This window comes from Acomys minous, assembly GCF_964271855.1.
Source record: "Acomys minous genome assembly, chromosome: 16".
Classification (NCBI taxonomy): domain Eukaryota; kingdom Metazoa; phylum Chordata; class Mammalia; order Rodentia; family Muridae; genus Acomys; species Acomys minous.
The window spans coordinates 36560394-36582200 of record NC_140498.1 but is presented as its reverse complement, the minus strand read 5'-3'; the positions used below and the strand labels follow the sequence as shown (position 1 = coordinate 36582200).

The following is a 21807-nucleotide window of genomic DNA, read 5'->3' as shown; positions in this document are numbered from 1 at the left end:
ACTCTACTGGGAGTAGGAGGGGCCTGTGATTAATGGGAGAAGCACTGGGGATAGGACCCAGGGTACCACCCCAAGTCAAGGAGGATGCTCCACCTAGCTCCTCCCAGTACATGTCTTCCATGGACAAGATCTGCTTCCATACAACACAACTAAAGCTCACTCCCGCAGACACATGAAGTCAGCAGCCCTAGTCCTCACTCCCCAGGGTAAGCATGTAAGACGCCCACCCATAGCCCGGGAGGAGGACTTAAGTGCAGGTTTCGATGGCTCTGAAAGCCACTCCTAACACTACCCAACACACACACACACACACACACACACACACACACACACACACACACACACACACACCCCACATCCTCAGGGTAGGTTCAAATATCCAAAGGGCCTGGGGAAGAGGCTATGGCTTCAGGTCTACTCTGCCCTCCTCAGGCCTGGTCACCCCCCATCCAGCCTGGGGAGGGCCTGGGCCTAGCAGCCACTGGCAGTCTGTTCCTCCTACCCACAGCATTTCAGTAGTGTGACCTAGACTCCACTCAGAGAGTGACATAATGAAGGAGCCGGGCCAGAATTATGTAAAGTCTTTGGGGAGTCATAGACCAGCAGCAGCAGCAGCAGGACAGAAAGAGGGACGGAGACTCCACCCTAGCTAGGTTTGCTCCAGAGCCTCCCTGGTCCTCACCCTCCACCCACTTCTGAGAGCCAAGCTCCAAAGATGCAGCTTGAGGAGCCAGAGCTTCGGCTTGGTTCAGTTCCATTGGCAGGGCGTGCAGCTGGCCTGGGGGTGGGGGTGGGGGTGGGGGGGGGATGACATTATGTGGCCGCCCCTCCCCCACAGCCTGTACAGCTCCACAGCCACCTCCGTCCACTATTCTTGCCCTCACCAGTCTTCCCTACACACATCGATTTGGGGGGTCAGGATGCTTCAACCTGTGAGGTAGTGGCCATGTGGCATAAATACTTGAGCGTGGATCTCCAAACAACCCACATAAAAAAAAGCTAGGCACGGTGGCGGACGCTGTCACCCTTACGCTGGGGAAGCAGAGACAGGCAGATCCACAAGCTCACTGGCTAGACAGTCTAGCCAACCAGTGGTCTCCAGGCTCAGTGAGAGACCCCTTTCTCAATATAAATTATAGGTAATGACTGAGGGAAGATATCTGAGTTGACCTCTGGCTATACACACACACACACACACACACACACACACACACACACCACACATACACAGATACACAAGTACATCTCTTTCCTGCTGAAAAACCTCCCAAGGATTCCCAAGCAACTTAGAAAAACTCCAAACTCTTCACTGGGACCCACATCATCACCTGCCCGCTTCCTCCATCCCTCTCCCCGCAGTGTCCCTCTTTTCCAGCCTCCCTCCCAACCTCCCAAGCACACTGACTCCCTTGCCATTGCTCTGACACACCTAGTTTCTGCTGCAGGCCCTTTGTCCTTCTACCTGGATGCTGCTTTGTCCAAACCCTCTCCGTCTCCCAGGTGGCCAAGTATCATCTCCTTAGAGATGCTGTGATTTGAGTAAGAATGTCCCCCATACATTTGAATGATTAGTCTCCAGGGAGTGGTATGTGAAAGGATTAGAAGGATTGGGAGGCGTGGCCTTGTTGGAGGAAGCATATAATCACTGGGGTTGGGGCTTTGAGGTTTCTTTTTCTTTTTTTTATTCATATATCTCTATATATGAATATACACAGAGACAGGGTCTCTCTGTGTAGCCTTGGCTGTCCTGGACTTGCTTTGTAAACCAGGCTGGCCTCGAACTCACAGAGATCCACCTGCCTCTGCCTCCCAAGTGCTGGGATTAAGGGCATGCGTCACCCCCGCCCGGCTGGCGCTTTGAGCTTTCAAAAGCACAGGCCAGGCCCAATCTTTCTCTTTCTCTTTTACTTCAGATGAAGAGGTAGCTCTCAACTACTTCTCCAGCACCGTGCCCGCCATGCCTGCTACCATGATAACGGACTAAACTTCTAACACTGTAAGCAAGCCCCCAATTAAATGCTTTCTAATAAGAGTTGTCTTGGTCATGGCATCTCTTCATAGCCAATAGAACAGTGTCTACAACAGATGTCTTCCCTGGCTCTACTGTATCTGATGTTAGCACCGCCTTTCCCAACCCAAAGATTCCAGTCTCATGCAACATTCTATTTTCTGTGCATTGTTGTGTCTGTGTGAGGGTGCTGAGTCCTCTGGAACAGTTGAGAACCCCCATGTAGGTGCTGGGGATTGAGCCTAGGTCCTCTGGAAGAGAAGCCAATGCTCTTAACTGCTGAGCCCAGGATTCCAGTACTCTAAAACTGTTTGGTGCTATTGTTTGGATCTTAAACATTCTCTCTCTCTCTCTCTCTCTCTCTCTCTCTCTCTCTCTCTCTCTCTCTCTCTCTCTCCTTCCAAGCCATCATGCAGTAAGCCTCCTCTGCCTCACACTCAAGCCATGACTGAAATTCTGCCTTGCCAGGAGCAAGGGACTAGCCAATCTTTGACTGAGCCTCTAGACCTGAACCAAAATAAACCTTACTTATTTTTAACTTGATCGCCTCAGCTATTTTGTTATAATAATAGTAAGTTAACACAAACTGTCACCCTTCCTGTTGTGTAGGTATTCTCCATGAAGACCGGAGAGCTCTCCTTACTGCTCATTGCTTGTTTTTTTCTAACACCCAGCCCAGGCCTGGATCATATTAAATGGCCACCAATTAAATGATAATAAGTGCATGGGCACCCTAGTGATGTAGGCAATGACTTAACAGGTTTCAGGAGCTAAAGGGAACTCCAGATCGGGCAGGGTCATGTTAGAGAGCACATAGTTGGTGATGACAGTTTAATCAGCCCCTGATTCAATGTCCTTCATCACTCTATTCCCTTCTGCTTTGAGCCAGGGCTGGTCTCAGGCCATAGACAGAGGAGAGGGATTCACCAAACCCTCCACAGCAGTGCAGAAGGCTGGAAGAAAACTCTGTCTATAAAGCTTTCTGTTGTCTTTTTACTTCTTCTCGGAAGTGCTTGGAGAATAAACATGGCACCCGTGGTAGCCAGACTGGGTGGCTGAGACAGAAGAATAACAAGTTCAAGGTCCACCTGAACTAAAAAACAAGGGAGACTAATAATAATAATAGCCAATACCCATAATGCTTTTCGCAAGTGTAGTTGGGAGTCTGACGATGGTAGTCCTTATAACCCTGTGAGGCACGGACCATGATTGCAGTTACGAGTGAAAAAGCTGAGGCCTTGCAGCCCACAGAGCAGGGGAGCCACCTGCCCCGAGCATGCACTAAGACAGGCAGCAACATTAAAACAAGTGGCAACTCCAGAGCCCACCACGATGCATGGACAGAGTGAGGGCACACAGTGTAGGCCTCAAATGACAAGAAAGGACAAGTGGCCCCAATGGACTGACCCTGATGTGTAGGTCTCCCACTGGCTTTACCAAAAAAGCGACTTAGCGCCTCTACTTTTAGACTCTGGGTTTGAAGGGTAGGAAAAACAATAAGGGGAAGACAGAGGCTGTGGAGTCAGAGAAACTTGGGAGCCTGCTTCAGGGAGAGACAATTCAGAGAATAAAACCAGGACATACCCAGGGAAATCCCTCAGGACCTGGTCAGAGTGCGTGTGTGTGCTTGTGAGCTTGCGCATGCGCGCACACACACAAACACACAGACCAGGGAAAGGCTGGGCAGAGCCCGTGCAGGAGTGCCTGAGGGACTGGCTGACACATTCCCACAGTACATCCTCCCATGAGGAAATGTCCTGTCTCTGCTCTCCCTTCCCCCTGGAGGTGGGTCAGGTGGAATGAAGCAGAAAGGGAGTGGTTCTTTCTGGAACCATTACTCTGCTGTTGTTACACATACACACTCAAGCGCCCCGAGTTCCTCTTCTGCATAAGTCGCCAAGGAGGTTGGCAGGCTACACAGACTCACCAGAAAGGACTAGGGGAAGAAATCAATAGGATCGATCAGGAGCTATATTGAATCCTGGCTGTAGCTCTAACACAGCCCTTTCAACATGGGAGCCAGGAGACGTGGGTGGCCACGGCTCTCTGGAGACAGAGGCAAGGCCCAAGGATGGAAGGCTTAAGCTGAGATGCAAAGGTCCCATGGCAGAAGAGAGGACTCCTAGGGGAAGCCAAGTCTCTTCTTCTTGGTATTCAAGGCAAAAGCAGGTGAGAGGGAGGGAGAAAGGCTTCCCTGAGCAATGTACCAGGTGCCGCCTGGGTGTGGAAGATGCTTTGTGCCCTGATCTGCTGGGGTGGCCAACTTGTCTCCATTCTCAGGTGTATAATGGAAGTGTCCTTCTACTGGGGGCAATCACCTTTCTGTGGCTGGCTCTGTGTCCTGGGGACAGAGCAGCACAGAGGCCCAGAATCTCCTGAGAGACAGAGTGTTAAGTACATAACAGGACTGTAAGAAAAAAGTACACCAGTGGAAGGGCAGAGATGGCGGCCCCAAGGAGAGGACAGTGGAGTGAGTGGGCATGTCTCAGGACCGTGTAGGCGGAGAGCACCCGAGGCCCTTAGAAAGAAAGGTGCTTGGCCTGACCATGGCACCATGCCTGGCAGAGTACGGGCCACAAGAAGAGGTGACACAGCCTGAGACTGTGGCGAGATGGGAATGGCTCGCGAGCAGAACCCTCCCGGCTCTCTGGCTAACCCAAGGACTTGGGTTCTGGGTAATATGAGTTTTGTTTTTGAGCAACAGAGTGGCATTCAGACAGGTAGAAAAGGGACCATGGGGTCAGACTCGCGGACTCAGCCTCAGCCATGCTAGCTGTCGCAAAGAACCCTTCTCTCGCCTCAAACCACCTTCCAGAAAGTACTAGGATGAGGAAGCAGCAAGAGGGCCCACAGACCCGGGGTCCTGCACCCAGCAGAGGCCAGCCTTTGACAGACCCAGAGCTGAGGATCCCAGGTGTTCACTTGGCATCTGTTGTACTTCTGGCTCAGCAGATGATGATACAAGGCTGTGTAGCCAAGTGGGTATCGCAGGTCTCTGGGGGGAGGGGGGGCCAGCCCCCAGCCTTGAGATAGCAGAGCAGGTTCTGAAGCGCTCCTCATGCTGCTGCCCCTCCCCCCAGCAAGACAGCTCCTGGTGCAGAGAAGCAGGGAGGCCCTGGGGTGGGGGTGGGCATTCTCCTGCCCTGCGTGGTCACATAAATCACCCTCCCAATAATATTTGTATTGATCATCTAGATTGGAAGCCTCCGTGGGCTCCATTGTCTCACTTCCTCTCCCCGGGCTCACAGATGGGTCTCACAGCCTCATCTGCGTTTCTAATGGCACATTCAAATGGAGCAGCAGCGGCGGCCTGCAAGGCCCCATGCTGCCCTGGGTGTTGGGGGGGGGGGCGGGGGCGGTGCGGGGAGTAAACACAGGTCCTCGGTTCCTCAATAGAGAAGATAAAGGCCAAGAGTGTGTGGACAGAGCAGCAGCAAACTAGGACAGTCCTAGACACTCAAGGCAGGCTTCTAGCAGCAGCACCTGGGTGCTGGTCCCACCCGCAGCAGCTCAGACCACCTCTGACCCACGAATCAGTAAGGACATCTTGACAAGACCCCCCCCCCCCCTCAGAGAGCCATGTGCACATTAACCGCTCACCCGAGCCTGGAACCATACAGATGAGAAACGGGGACAGAATGCTAGGAGAAGAGTGGCCCAGCTGAGGAAAAGTCAGAAGGCCAGCAGCCTCTGCCATGAAGGTGGACCACATAAGGCTCCTCTCCTTCCCAGCCCCTGCCTCCCATCCTGGGGTGTGGACAGATGGCTCAACCAGAGTCTGACACACACACACACACACACACACACACACACACACACACACACACACACCCCTTGTACTCTCCAGACTGGAGGGGCCAGAGTGAGCTCCGGGGACACCCCAGGAGGGCACCTCCTCCCTCCTGGCCAGCCAGCTGCCCCTTTCCTGGCAGCACTGGGCAGAGAATCCCAGGGAAAACTTCCACCTGGGTCTGCCCTGCACAGCCCAGCATCTGGGGGGTGCCCCCCCCCCAACAAGAGCCAGAGGGCCTAAAACCTGTGGGAAGGGAAGCTGTGGACAGAGCAAGGAAGGGCAGACTCCACGGGGAAGGAGGAACAGAGATGGACCAAAACAAAGACGGAAAGGAGCACGAAACAGGAAGGAGAAAAGAGTAGAGGAACCATAGGAATAACTGTAGGAAATAGGGACGGAGGCAGCTGGCCTGGAGGTGCTGGGGCCCCGGGACCCAGCCCAGGCTGCCCAGCCTGGCCCAGCCCCCAGAGCGGTGCAGCTGCCTCACTCAGGGCTCTACCATGAGGTCAGTCCTGCCCTGGGGCTGTGGGAAAATAAATGGTGTCCAAGATAAAAGGTCCAAGAAATTATTTGTCTTGTTGTCATGTCCTGATGGCAATGGGCAGGGGGCCCGACAGGGCACCATCCCAAAAAGGCAAGGCTGGCAGGCTCGGCACATATGCAGGATCCCACCCCCAGCCCACGACCTCTAGAACCTGGGCCCAATGAGGCAGAGAGGCTGGGGATGGGTGCATCCCATAGACAGGCAAGGACCAGGAGGCCCTCCTGGCAGTCCCAAGCCTTTCCTGTCTAGCAATTTTAAATAAGATATCTGCGTGTCTAGTGTTTGCCCAGCATCTGTGTTGGCTGAGTCCTCTCCAAAGCGCTGATGAGGTGGAGGTATGTCCACTCTGTTCACTGCCCACGGCTTGCATGGGCTGGGTCTCTCAGCCCTCCAGGAGGGCTAAGCTGCTCCCGGATCAAGGAAAGGTCACAAGGCCCCATTGCCCAAGTTTTTGTGCATACCCATGTCTTGTGGGTGGTACAGGTTCAAGCTTAAACACACACGTGCACATTTGCATACGCACAGATGCACACTCCCATACGCCTTCGATGAAGATGACTCCCGTGGCCTCCAGAGCATCCAGAGAGCATGACCAGAGGTTTCCACCCTTCCCAGTAGCTGAGCTGGAGGGAGCTGAGGTGCAAGGAGCAGCCACTGACATCCCAGCAACTCCCACCCAAGCCACTATGTAAGGGGGGCACTTCTTATTCACGTCTCAAGGAGTCACCAACGCCTCCCCCATTTTACAGATGGAGAAACTGAGGTTCAGGAGGGGGCTAGTGCTAGGTCCAGCACCACATGTCCAGCGCAACACAGAGCTGGGATTTGGATGAAGACTCTCCAAGGCTGGAGAGCGCATGCAAGGCATATGGACAGGGTCTGGCACATACCATACTTGTCCCCGTCCTCGCCACGGGCACTGATCCTACGGCCCAAGACTTGGATGTGCTTCCCACTGGTCCTGCTGTAGAGCTGGTACAGGCGCAGCTGCTTCCGGCTCACATCATCTCGAGCCCGCGTCTGGTTCTCCACATGGATGCGGAAGTCCACGTTCTCCTCGGCTGCCAACACCTACGCAATGGGGAGAGGGAATGGTGAGAGCCAGCCTTGTCGTCTCGCCTCTGCACCCACCTCTGGCCAGGCCCCACGTCACAGACAAGGCAACAACTAAGGCAGCTGGGGGGGAAAAAATCATAAAACCGGGCGGGCCTGGGTCTATCACTCTTCCTACCCACCCGCATGTGTTTTCTGTGACCACAGCATGCACAGTGTTCTGCCTCAGTTTCCCTTTCGGTACAGAGGCTCCTATCCCAATTGTATCGGGGATTGTGAGCAGTGCCTCGGCAACTAGGAAGAGAACTAACATCCACAGACAGGGCTGAGGGGGAAAGTCACAGGGACACGTGGCAGGAAAGGCATGAGATGAGAAGCCTCAAGTACTGGCCACCGGGCCAGAACGCAGCACGCCACCTCCCCTCGGATCTCCACAGGGACCCCTCACACTCAGACCGCGGCACTGAGCCATGTCCCAAGCCTCCAGTTTACATCCCCAATGGCAACTCCATGGACTTATTGCCATTTGATTCCTATCAGCCAAACCCTGGGGGAACCCTTCTTAGGTTGCACCCACATTCACTGCTTCCCTCCCTCATGGAGAACACAGGCGCACGCCTGAACAGTATGCCCCCATCGCCTGCTCAGCCCCCTCCGTCGCTGCCCGGCTAATAATGTGCCCTCCACCACACAAAGCCCTCCTGCAGCATCCTCCATATCCACAGTCCTCAGGGCTTCCTCACACTCAAACAGTTGTCCTCTCTGGGGCTTCCAGACCTGGCCCGATGGCTACCCCCCATGCTTTCTTTTCCTCCTCCTGTTACTTCCATGTCCCCCCCCCCCCCGATACACCTTACCTTTAAAGGCTTTGGAACCTTCTTAATACTTAGCATACACCAGCCTCAGGCCCTTTGCACATGCTGGCCCTTCTGCTCTGACGCTTTCTCAGTTCTCTACACTCATTTCCCTCAGGTCTCTTGACGAGGTATCACTTCAAACAGGCCTCCTTGGACTGTCCTACCCCTGCCACCCTCCATGCCTCCACTCTGCCCTGAGACTCTTTCTAGCACATGTGACTCAACATAGCATCTTCATACTCAGCTTCTGACTGTCTGCTCTTAATACACTGGTGACACCATGAAAGCCAGAGCACACTCTTTTTTTTTTTTTTCTCGAGACAGGGTTTCTCTGTGTAGCCTTGGCTGTCCTGGACTCGCTTTGTAGCCCAGGCTGGCCTCGAACTCACAGCAATCCACCTGCCTCTGCCTCCCAAGTGCTGGGATTAAAGGCGTGCGCCACTACACCTGGCCAGAGCACTCTTTATATTCCTCTTCCCCTTCTCTCTCTCTCTCTCTCCTGTGTTGCTGGGGCCCTGCAGCTCCAGCACAGATGACAGATACCCAAGCACTTGTTCAGAGATAAGTGAATGAAAGAAAGAAAGAAAGAAAGAAAGAAAGAAAGAAAAAAAGAAAGAAAGAAAGAAAAAGAAAGAGCTGGGCATGGTGGCGCATGCCTTTAATCCCAGCACTCGGGAGGCAGAGGCAGGTGGATCGCTGTGAGTTCGAGGCCAGCCTGGACTATAAAGCAAGTCCAGGACAGCCAAGGCTACACAGAGAAACTCTGTCTCCAAAAAGAAAAAAAAAGAAAGAAAAGAAAAGAAAGAAAGGAAGGAAGGAAGGAAGAACACATACAGTCCTGTCATGCCATTAAGCACTGAGTTATGCTCACCGGTGCCTCCTAGTTAGCTGCATGGTCTATCCCATCTTATAAGTCAGAGCAGGTTAGCATTATGGGTTTGCTCTGTGGACTCACCAAGTCTGGCACAAAGCTAACACACAAGACTCCGTTCCCAGAAAAGCATTGCCCACCCAGCCTTTGCTAGAGCCCTCTGGACCCTGGCTGCCCACACATCCCTCTCAGCCTTAACTGTGGGCCCCTCTCTGTGCCTCAATTTCTTCACAATGAACAGGATGAAGACAGCACCCAACTCGGAGGTTGCTACAAAGACTAAATGCAAAGGGCAACATGGCAGATACTGCCACAGCTGAGCAAACACCAGAACTTTTGACAAGACTCCAAGTAAAGCTCAGCTAAGCAGAAATCGAGGTTCACAAACATCTACTCTGCAACTATGCGCCTCCCTCCATCTCCAGGGCGCGATGGCCAGCAAGCAATACCGGGGACGGCCTCTCTTCCCACCCTGACATCCAAGGAGGAAGAGGCCTGGAGGCCCACACCTAGAGGGCATTTTTTCTGGGAGACCCCACACTTGGGGGCCACTGACCTTTCTGGAATGATTGCTGGAGTCAGTGTAGTCCTGTCCCCTCCCCCGAAAGTAGGCACGGTATCCCCGTCCCCCACCACTCCTGCTCTCACAGGAGACCCTATCGACTGGAGGTCAAGCCAATCTCCACACCCCCAGTTCCCATGGGGCGCCTCCCTGCCCCCAGAAGCTGGCCTTCTATTAATGATTTTCTTCCTGGCCCAGTGGACAGAAGCAGCAGAGTGACCCAGGGTCAGCAAAGTCTATTGGGTGGCTGTGCACCAGGATGTGGGGATTCAATCCATCTTGCCTAGCTTCCGCCACTTAAGCCGTACTCTGACCAGGTCAGTCCCTAGGGAACGAGTGGGCGGCCTCTGCCGGAAACTGGGCCCCTCTTCTAGAAAGGCTGGTGGGCTCAGGGCACCGGCCCCTTCTACCTGTCATTATAAGCCTGCTCTAGAGATCCCCTCCTGACACCACCTCACAGGGCAGGATCTGGACATGCTATTGTCCCCAAAGTCCATTTGGATAACCAGGCTCACCGCTGGGCATCATCTTGTCCCCAGGAAGTAATCAGTGGTGCTTGTCAGATGACTAGGCAGAAGTAAGGGACACCTGGAAGCCAGCATCAACCCTTCCCATCCAGATGACTACAGTGTCCAGCAGAGAGAAGCAAGGGATGCCAGGCTGGGTACAGGTACACGGAATTCTGGGCTCTGCTGCCAGAGGCGTGCAGTGGAAGCCTCCTTTGGAGACTCACCATCCCTGCTTTCTAGCTGGGTGGCAGGCAGCTCTCTTGGCTATGGTGCTTAAGAGAAGTCGGCCTGGATGACACGCCTCCAAGCTCACAAGGATTAGAAGTCAACAGCACCCATAAGAAACCAGAAGACCTGGTGTGTAGACAATGTGGCCCCACCTCCCTCAATGCCACACTCACGGGTGATCCCTGGTCCAAGTGGGCCCTCAAGAGTGGATGATGGTGTCCACGCAGCCTAGAGTACTCCAAGCACTCCCAACCTGGCCCTTGCCCTTGCCTTAAAGATTGGGCCCTGGTGGAAATATTTACTTCCCAGTCCATGTTCTGCCCATGAGCAACAAGGGCCCTATAGGCTGGAACCCAGTTCTGACCTTGGGATCTCCTAAAGCCTTGGCCTAGGAATGCCAACACAGAGCTCAGTAGATGGAGCCCAGAGGCCCCCTGCCTGCTTCCTGTCTTCATCTAGAGTGCTCTCAGTTCAGGGGAGGGTGCTCCTCTCTACTCAGAAACCTGCCAGGCCTCAACTCTCCAACCTTCTGCCCCCTCATTTTGTTAATAATCTGACCAGTATAAAAAGGCGTTCTAGCTGGGCAGTGGTGGCACATGCCTTTAATCCCAGCACTTGGGGAGGCCGAGACAGGTAGATCTCTGTGAGTTCGAGACCAGCCTGGTCTACAGAGTGAGTTCCAGGACAGCCAGGGTACACAGAGAAACCCTGTCTCAAAAAAACAAAAGAGAGAAAGAAAGAAAGAAAGAAAGAAAGAAAGAAAGAAAGAAAGGGAAAGAAAAGGAAAAGAAAGGAAAGCTTCCAGAGCCCAATCAAGGTATCTTGTCCCACAGGGAAACCTGCCACCCACCCCCCATGCTTCCTTCCTTGAAGGCTTCAGACCCTTGGCTGAGAAGCAGAGGATCTCCAATCTTCTCAGACCACATTACCATCTCCCAAAGATCTGCATCAAGGTCCAGGTCACCTACATGAACCTCTGACAACAGGCTAAGTGGGACCATTTGACCATCAGGCTATCTGTCTCCAACCACAATATCTGACTTACTTGACCTCAGTTTTCTTGGCTGCAAAATGGAAACGTTTATAGCATTTGCCTTGGGGGAAAAATTACATTAGTAATGACATTTATCTTTTTTTTTAAGTCTTGCTTTACAAACAGCCAAGGGACTTTCAATCTCTGTGTCTGTGCGCGTGCGTGCGTGCGTGGGTATGTGTGTGCACACGCATGTGCACATTTGTGGGGGAGGGTATATGGTGAGGTGCATGTGTGGAAGTCAGAGGACAACCTTGGGTGTCAGTCCTCGCCTCTTCTCTCGAGGCAGGATCTCTGTTACAGTTCTCGGCTGTAGACACCAAGTTGTCTGGCCCATGAGTGTTTAAGAGCCTCTTACTCCACCTCCTGTCTTGCCATAGGAGCGCTGAGATTACAGACACACACACTGCCATGCCCAACTTCATGTGGGAGCTGGGGAGTCAAACCCACATCCTCACACTTGCATAGAAAACAGTTTATTCACTGAGCTCTCTCTAGTCCGACAGCCATTTTTTTTTTTAAATACCCACTGTGGGTGACTCATCCTATAGAATCACCAGAGCGATACCATCAAGACGAATGATATCATCCCAGGTTAAAGCTGAGGAAACTGAGGCCTGGGGGAGACCCCATCATGTGTCCTAAGTCACAGAATTACAGAGGAGAGGACTCAAAATCCAAACACAACTTTCCCTGTGTCTAGAGTCCAAGCCATTTCATTCGCATCTGTTACCATTTTCCCTGCTTTCACCATCTCCTTCCTACCAGGGTCCCTGTATCCTGGGTTCCAGCTATACCTGGCCAACCAAGGACCAACAGTATCACATGGACAATTCTAGACATGAACAATTCAGTGCTGCTATGAGTAAATAGTGTGATGAAATCCCATACCATTCTTCAACCAAGTGCATCCTCACTGCATTGGCTATCCACTGCCTTAGTAGCTATCTAGGCTATCTGGTCTACCTTCTCGGTGGTGCTTGCACATGGTGTAGCCATCCCTGGAAGGTCTGAACATATACCATGCAAGTAAAGGGATACAGCTGCACTCTGAGACAGAAGATGGGTCAGAACCTACAGCATGGAGGAGGGGCAGGAACACCATCCACGAAGGGGCAAAAACCTTGAACTCCCCTGTGTGAGTCCCACGGACCTGCCCCCGGATTCTTGAAGCTTCGTGCCACTTATGTCCTTCTCCATGCTTCCTGCCCAGGAGTGAAGGGTCTCCTGGGTCCCAAGAAGGACAACCCACAGGCTTCAAGACCAGAGCTTTTAGAGCTTTTCCAAATTCTGGGTTCAAACCCAAGACTTTAGGCCTTCTCTAAGAGTGGGCCCCAGGAAAGCCAGCTTCCTGCTCCACTCCAAAAGGCAACCCTCCAGATACTTCCTCTAGGGCGGCCATGATGTCAGCCTGGAGTCAGCTGCCAGATACATCAAGAGTGAAACTCACATTGGCTCTGACCATGGGCCATCAGCTTACTCCTGACCCATCCTGAGCAAGTGTAAACTATACTAGCCTTGGGTTCCCAGTGACACAGGGAGGCACAGCGAGGACAAGGGACTTGCCAAGGTGCACAGGAAGGACACAGCAGAACCGAGATCTGGACACACTCAGCTTTGAAGCCTTAGTTTCCTCCAAGTACACTGCTTCCTATGAAGAGGAAGAAGGTGCCCCGCCCCCTCTCCGCCCCTCCCATACCCCATGTCCAAGCTTCTGGCCCCTACCATCATGGTCCCCACTGCCACTACAGCCTGGATAGAAAGTAAGGCCGCAGAGGTCCTTTCCCCGCCCCCAAGCCTGTCCATTAAGCTCCCAGGGCTATCAATGTATTGATTGGCAGGGCCAAGCCATCATCAGCATGGGCGGGGCACTGCAGAATGGGGGCTGGGCCCAAGGTCCAGCCTCCCTCTCCCCATACATCAGCCTTCTCCATACAGATCATCGATACGCGGTGCAGGTAGTCAATCCTGGAGCTAGCCTGGATAGGAAACAGGACATGGGTGGACTTGAGGTCTTTTTCCTTTCTCCTTCCCCCTGCCAGCACCTCAACATCACTCTTCTCCCTGAAATCAAATGTAGTCTCCCTGAAGGCAAATGTGGTCATCAAGCCCAAGAGATGATGGGGAAAAAAAAAAAAGCTCCTTTTTTCTGGTGCTCAGGACCCATGAGGACCTCTTCCGTCAGTCCCTTCTTGAGCATGATGCTCCAGCAATCACAACGGGGTTTACAGGACGCTGCACACACAGTGCTGTTCCCTGCTTCCAGGAAGCCTGTGCCAAGCGCCTCAGTGGCCTTCCATGCGCATGCACCTGCATTCACAGCACACGCTTCCGCTGGCCAACTGCTCTGGCCCAGGTCCAGTTTCAGGGTCCTTCATCAAGGAACCCATTGTCCTTCCGGCTCTGTTCTGCAGCAGCATCCCTCAGTGCCTGCTACCCAGGGGCTGGGACAGGCATGGACCCTTAGGGGCCCAGCCCCTGGCACACAGGCGGTGGCCACAGGAACTCAAGCCCAGGCAGGTCCAGGCTCCCAAAGCCTCTGCTCACTGAGCTGAGAGGCTCCCAGTCAGGACCTAGAGCCTGTAGCAGGGGTCTGCCCTCCCCTGGGTTTCCAGGTACAAGTACAAGCCTGGTGGGCAAGCAGGCTTCACGACATCCTCAGCTGGAGCTAGAGCTCTGGCTCACTTAACATCTGCAAAAGAGCCTGGCTTCATGCCAAGGGCTCCCCCCAGGGACCAAAGTCCCCCTCCCAGCAACCCCTGGTGCTTCCTTAATGGTGAGCACAGAGGGGGCTATGCCATCTTCTGTGTCATACAGCTAGTGAGTGCCCCAAGACAGGGTGTGACCAGTGGGCTGAAAGCAGACCCCAGGCTCTTTCCTGTGCCTATGAATTCTAGCAAAGGATGCAGTTTGTCAAAGACAGTGAACCGGCATCCCATGGGGTCCCAAGGCAGAAGGTGGGGGAGGGGTGGAAGCAACCTAAAGTGCTCACCTCCTCATATAGTACACGAGGGAAAGGCCAAAGCCTTGAAAAGCAAACCCAGTTGCGGAGGCAGGCATATAGCAGGTATCCCATAAATGCTCATTAGTTGTTTATTAGCAAAGAATGATACCATAATTGAGTGTCCACTGAATACATGACCCAAGATATGGCCTTCATTATCCCTATCAATGAGTCTGGAAAGTGCTTGAGGATTCTCTTGTGGTTTTTTGACTTAAAAAAAAAATTTTTTTTTTTTTTAAATTTTCAAGACAGTAAGGTTACTCTGTGTAGTCCTGGCTATCCTAGACTTGCTTTGTAGACCAGGCTGGCCTCGAACTCACATTGATCCACCTGCCTCTGCCCCCCCCCTCCACAAGAGCTGGGATTAAAGGCGTGCACCAGGGTCCCACTATATATCCCAGGCTGATTCACCATCCTGCCTCAGTTTCCCCAGTGTTGAGTCACAGGTGAGTGCCACCATGCAAAGCCTTGGGGATAGCATAGTTAATCCCTGTTTATAAAACAGTTTAGAGGTTTAGGGTCTTGCCCAAATGTGGGATAACATGTGGGCCTAAGTTCAAATCTCTACTCCCAACAGCCCAGAATACCTGCTGCCGCTCATTCGAGGACCACGTTTTTTTTTGCTTTCTCTAGCGCGTGGCAGCACACGATGGGCCTCGGACATGGCATATAGTTGACCAGGCAGTTACAATTACACAGATATTCGTTGAGTGTGTTGTCCGCTCCCTAGCTCTACAGAGATCCCTCACATTATCACACTTTACAGATATAGGGGAGCAGGTGGTTACAGGTAAACAGTTACAGAACTGAAACCCAGGCCTCTTTGATGCCAGTGCCTGTGCACGGGGCCCCATGAACACTGCCGGTGCCCTGCTCCTACCCAGCCAGATAAGCTCAGTAGAGCAGCGATTCTCAGCCTTGCTACCTGCTGCGACCCTTTAATACAGCTCCTCATGTTGTAGTGATCCCCGCCAACCATAAAACTATTGTGTTGCTACTTCATAGCTGTAATATTGCTACTGTTATGAATCGCAATGCAAGTATGTTTTGCAGATAGTGGTTTGTCATCAAAAGGGGTCTCGACCTACAGGTTGAGAACCACTTTAGTAGCGCAAAGGCCCAGGGTTGACTGAGCCAAGGTAGAGACTGATTATACAACCCTGGAGTCTTTGGTGGCCCTCAACTGACCAGGGCAGTGTCTCTGGCCCCGTCATCAACATGGCAACATTTTATATGTTACTTAGATGTCTGAACAGAAGAACAATCAGCCAGCCAGGCCACACACACCCTTAGGGGCCACCTGTGTTCCAGAACAAATTCCCAACTCAGGCATATGGTGCGGCAGCAGGCCTAAGCTCATCCTGAGGCCAGGCGCCTCCCCTCCTGCCCTGGTCTATGGGGAAAGATGTCAGCATGCATTTTACTCAGTGGTCTGCCATGGGCCCTTGCTAGTGAACAGTCTTGCCAACAGCATTAAAGTCAACATCAAAGGACACACACAGGATCATCAGAACAGCCCTTGTTCAACACACACACACATACACACACACACACACACACACACACACACACACACACACACACACCAGGAGGGAGCAGTGCTTGCTGTACCCAACAGGTGACAGAACACTTCTAGGACCAGGAACACAGCAGCCAAGCCTAGAACTACCACCTACTCCCATTAGAAGATAGTAACTGTGCCATTGGGGTTTTTGTTTCTTTTTTTTTTTTTTTTTTGGGGAGGTTTTGTTTCTTAGGAGGGGCAAGTGGTAGGTTTGCCAGTTTACACATACAGAAGCTAAGCCCCAGGGAGATTAAGCAACTTGCCCCATGGCCACACAGCAAACAGAAGGCAGATCTACAGTTTGAACCAGGCTGTACGAATCGCAAGCCTTCAGATGCCCTGGAGTCAGACATCCAGTAGTATCCACAGCTTTGCCTCTCTCTCGCTGTGTGACCAGAGGCAGCTTACTGTGCTCTGCTGCAGCTGTTCTTTGTCTACAGAACTCTCTAATCCCAAGCCAGTTATGAGCTACAACCTGAATCGTGTAAAAGACACAGACACCCAGGTCAAACAGTGGGCTTGAGCTGTTGTCAGCAGCCTGGAGGACCGGCCCCCCCGGTGTAAGCACCTCCATAAGTTTTCTGCAACATAGTCAAGTCAGAAACACAAAGTTCTACTGGGAATAGATGACTCGCCCCTGCTCCCCTTCAAACCTCCCTTGGGGGGTTGGCGCCCACAGAACCACAGAGCTGTCCCATCCTAGGGAGAAGGCTATACCTGTGACTCTGACAGACTACCCCCAGCCGACTGACACTGGCTGTGCCAACCACAAGAAATTTAAAGAATCCACCTCCTTATCTCAAAGCAAGTGGGTGACCTTCCCTGGCTGCAGGAATGCTGGCAGGGTGCCCCACCCCTCCCCTCTCTCTGCCCTAGGAAGGAGGCTTGGAGAAAGACTTAGGCCTCCTATGACACACAGCACACCCCCCAGAGCACCCATCTCTGGCTCTGGGGCATTCCCAGGAGAGTGGAGCTTTCTGACAGGGAAAGAGAGGCAGCTGGCTTACACCAGGGCCACCTACCCTCCTGAGAATCAACACAGGACTTCCCACTAAGGGCCTGGCCCCAGGATGCCTCCTGGGACGCTTTCCTCTACTAGTCAACTTGAGAATTCCTTCCAGAAGAAATAGAAGGAATACAAGGGTTTGTTTTTTGGTTTTTGGTTTTTGGTTTTGGTTTTTCAAGACAGAGTTTCTCTGTGTCACCCTGGCTGTCCTGGACTCACTTTACTGACCAAGCTGGCCTTGAATTCCCATCGATCCACCTGCCTCTGCCTCCGAGTGCTGGGATTAAAGGCGTGCACCATCACACCGGTCTCCAAATACAAGATCTTAAATCCAGATTCTTGGCTTGTAGCCATGGCCCTGAACAAAGCCTCTCTGCCTTTCCTACCTGGTTCTATGTCTGCTTTCTCTCTCTGTGGAGCGGGAATAAGACCTGATCCTACCTGGCTTCCTTATAGAGAGCGAGAGGAATGAGAACAATGTCCCTACGTGAGACCCCCTTAAATTCTAAGAAGCAGTCTCTTTTGCACCTAGGCAAGTCTCTTCCCGGGAAGTGGAAGAGACGTCACAGTTCCAGGAGCATCCACAGTGTCCTCCTCTGAGACCAGAGACTGCCTAGGGCTCATTCCCAAAGCCAACAAGAAGCAGACTATGTGTTGAAGGGAAACTCAAGAGAATGGATCCATAAAAGACATTGCTTTGAAATAGTAAAAGTGCCATCCAGGGGCTGGAGAGACAGCTAAGGGGTTAAGAGCACTGGATGTTCTTCCAAAGGATCCTGGTTCAATTTCCAGCACCCGCACGGCAGCTCACAATTCCAGTTCCTAGCAGATCCGACACTCTCACACAGACATAAGTACAAGTAGAACACCAATGTACATAAAATAGAAACAAATACGATCGGTAAAGTGCCATGCAACAGGACAGTTTCCCCTCCTCCTCTTGTCCTGAAGGGCACTGTCTCCTAGCCTCTCCAGTCTGACTAGTGTGGAGGGAGGGTCTAATCTGCCTCAATGAGGAGGAGGCTCTGTGCGGGTGGTCAAGTGGGAACCTGAAGGGAGCTCCAAACTCCAACACCTCCTGGTGAGTCTGGAAGTAGCTCTGTGGGAGGAACAAGGGGCTGTCAGGAGAGACAAGAGGCTGGAGGAAGACACCCACCCACCCACCCCCTCCCCGTCCCCACCTCCCTGCACTGGCCCGCCTTATGCTAGCCTGTCTGAGGAAGGCAAGGACCTAGTGGAGCCTGGCGGCAGGAACAATGTCAGGCAGGTGCCGGCAGAGCTTCGTGAAAAGCCCGGCCCGGTGTCATTGTCAGAGCTCAGCCAAGTGCAGAAAAGCAATTTACTGGTCACGCTGCCTGCTCCCCGCGGAAATTTTTAAAATTCTTCTGATTTGAGCTATCTGCGGTGTCCTGAATCGTGTGGAGAAAGGATGAAGGGGGTTTTATTAAATTCCCAGCTTTCCACTTCCCAGGGTGGCCGGTGGGTGAAGGCGGGGCTCACCACACTGGTGGCGGGCGGAAGGCAGTATCTGGCATTGAGTGTGTTCATAGAAACCTGACTTGGTGGGGAATCCATTTGGGGGCTGGTGGCTGAGGACAGGGAGGAGGGGAGGCACCCAGAAATTCCACTGCTAAAACAGTACCGACGTCCTAAAATAGTAAGGATGAAAGTAAACTGGTTTTCCACTTGGCCATTATGCCTCCCTGAGTGGGTAATAGTCAGCAACATCTCTTCTTGCCCTAAGGGCCACTTTGCACAAATGAAACTAAAACTCCTACTGACCATAGATGGGGCACGATGAAGCTGGGGTCCAGGCAGAGATCACCTATGGGCAAGCCCTGTGCCCCTTCTCAAGGCCTTCTGATCCACTTATACCAAAGGCATTCCACCTGCAGACGTCCTTGTGCATTCTGCCTAGGACTACATCTGCTTTTGCAGCATCTGACGAACTTGCCTCTGACTGCAGACTCCAGGCAAGCCACACCTCTGAAGCCATCTTCATCTCTACTGCTAAGAACCATTCCATCGGTCTCTGAACTATAAAAGCCAACAGGAGCCTGCTAATCATTCCCCCTGATATTTATTTATTTACCTTTTAGGAATCCTGGGTACTTTAAAAAACAAAAAGAACAAAAAAAGCCTAAGGATTACTATGAATCCTTGTCCAGGCATACCAAATTTGTACACTATTTTCTGAGTGATTTTTCAAGGACACTCCCAGCCAGTCCCAAGGATACAGACCAAGGGTTAAAAACACCAGCCCTATGCAATTCAGAAATGGAGAGGCAGAAGGGGACAAAGAGGCAGAAGGAAGGGGGGGGGTGGAAAAGAGGAGGCTCCCTCACCTGCACAGATCCTGCCTCTTGACCTAAGCCAAGCAGACCACCCAGCTCTTTCTGAAAGATGCTGGCTTAGTTCTGGCCAGGAGGTGGAGGTGGGAAGCTGGGGTCCAGACTCCCTCCTTCTCACTCCCACCAGAGAACAACACAAAGACCACCCAGCAGCCCCTCCCGGGCCCTACTTAAAGAACTGAGAGCAGCAAGCACGTGCAGGCTCGGGCAGCAAGATCCAAAGGTTCCTTTCTGCCTCCATACCCATATCCTCAGCTCCTGCGCAGGCTCAGCCCAGACATAGGAGCAGACCCCCTGGAGTGACCCTGGGACCTGCCCTCTGCTTGGGGACTCAGCTGCAGACAGACTAGGCAGCCCATGCCTGGCACTGGCCTTTTACTTTAACATCCACCATTCCCCCACCCAGTCCCCCACCCCCTTCGCCACACAGGGTCACATCTGCTTTGGCAAACAGCCAGCCTTAAGTTACTGACTCCAGTTGTATTGATTCAAGGAGTCACTGGGGACCCCAGCCTGGCCAACAGAAGGAAGGAGCCATCGGTCTGTCCATCCATCTATCCTTCCAGCCCTGAGCCTCAACTGGTTGCCCTGTCCCAAGGAACAGTCTTCTCTCAAAGAGTCAAGAGATGTAGAAGACCCAATAGCAAACATTGATCAAGCTAGGAACCACAGCAGCAGCAGCTACAAACACAAACTTCCTTGTACCTGGGAGAACTGCCTCAAGCCCGTGCACAGGGCAGTCTCCAGACATCGACAGAACTCAGAAGGCACAAGCATCCTCCCATTACCCCTGCAAGGACACCTGCCTTTCACAGAGAGGGGGAGGGGACAGATAATCCTCTTTTGGCCTATGTCCAGTTTATCCTGAGCCCCCTCCTCCCACCACCCCCCCTCCTTGTAGCTGTAGGTAGGTGGAGGTATTGGGCAGCTGGTGTTTCCTATTCCCTTTGCCGCCGCCGCCCCCCCCCCCCACCATGCTGAGGCAGCCCTGGTCTGGTTCTAATCGGGGCTGAAGTCGACTCCCTACCCCCCCCCCCTTTCCTTCATTTCCACGGCTTTGGAAGCCAGAGCATTCCAACTGTCTGTGTGCCAAGACCTTCCCGAGTCTGAAAGCTGCTGAAGTAACAGATCAGATTTTAGCAAGTGCTTTCCAGGCTGAGCGCCAAGCCCTCTTCTGATTCACAGAGAGTGAACGGGGACCAGGCAGGGAACAAGCCCTGGGCTGCACCACCTTGGGCAAGGACATGTGGAGCAGAGCGCAGCAGGATAGAGAGCAGTCTCTCTCTCTCAGTCTCCGTCTCCCTCTCCTCTCCTCTCCTCTCCTCTCCTCTCCCACCCACAGAGTAATTTACAACTAAAGCTCTCTCGCTCTCTGGACTCAAAATCTACTCAGCTGAAAACAACCTTTTTTGTCTGCAGGCACAAGCAGGCTGTAAAGGGGCAGTTGGCAGAAAAAGCCCTAGGTCTCTACCCTCCTCCAGCTGCGGTGAGGGGTTGGAGTCCCGCACATCACTTTTCGGTTCTGGGAGTTCTCCCTACAGAGGCTGACCATGGCCGCGACAGCCTGCACTGGCTCAAGCCCCGCAAGCAGCTCCTAGCCTTTGGCTGGACACCGCCAGCGCAGGGCGCGCGCGAAACCGCCCTTCCGCGCCCTGGGAACAGGTGCACTGGGCTTTTTGCCCAGGAGGGGTGGGGCACCGAGAGGGGGCGCGGTCCCGGGAAGGGGGGTCGTCCTGCACCTCGAGGAAGAGCGTGGGGGGGGGGGGCGGCGCGAAATGGGGGGTGGTGGCGAAGGGGCACGACCCGACTCTCAGAAGCCCACATACCTGAACCTGGAAGCACAGCAGTAGAAAGTGTAAACACCTGCGGGAGAAAGAGGGAGAGGCGGTCAGTAGGACCTGAGGGAGGGGGCGCAGATGGATAGACAGACATGCAGCAGAAAGTCATGCGAGCAGACGGGCGGGCAGACAGATAGCCACACGCACGGGGACAGGCATCCAGGCAGGGGGGGGACAGGCATCCAGGCAGGGTGGCCAGCCCCGGGCGGGTGCTTACAGGCAAGTGCAGGCGGAGGGCGCTGAATACATCGCGGGGCGGGGGGGAGGCGGCGGCTCCTAGCCCAGCCTGCACATGTCCGCTCCGCGCGGCCGGGACCGGGCGCCTCCGCCGCCGCCGCCGCCGCCGCCGCCGCTGCTGCTGCTCCCTCCTCGCCGGCTGCTTCGGCAGACTCTGCTGCTCCGGGGCGCTCCGCGGCGCGCCCTGCGGCATCAGCGCCCCGCGCGGCTCCTCCCGAGCGCTGCGCCCTCCGAGCCGGCGCGGGGGCTGCGGGGCAACCGCGGTGCGGGAGGCGCTCGGCCGGTGTGGAGAAGCTAGTCCGAGGCGGGCAGGCGGGAGGGCCGTCTGGGCGTTCGCGGGACGCTGGCT

General features: G+C 53.6%; 1 protein-coding gene across 1 annotated transcript in view; it reads right to left on the bottom strand.

The window, feature by feature from the left end:
• Positions 1–21549, bottom strand: part of FGF18 (fibroblast growth factor 18) — a 31492-nt gene extending 9943 nt beyond the window's left edge. The window contains exons 1-3 of the mRNA XM_084764716.1: positions 21439–21549; positions 21210–21246; positions 7236–7416 (exon numbers count right to left, since the gene is read on the bottom strand). Of these exons, the coding sequence (XP_084620842.1) occupies positions 7236–7416; positions 21210–21246; positions 21439–21470 (250 nt within the window). The 5' untranslated portion in view covers positions 21471–21549. The remainder of the gene's footprint in view (positions 1–7235; positions 7417–21209; positions 21247–21438) is intronic.
• Between the last annotated feature and the right edge of the window lie 258 nt (positions 21550–21807).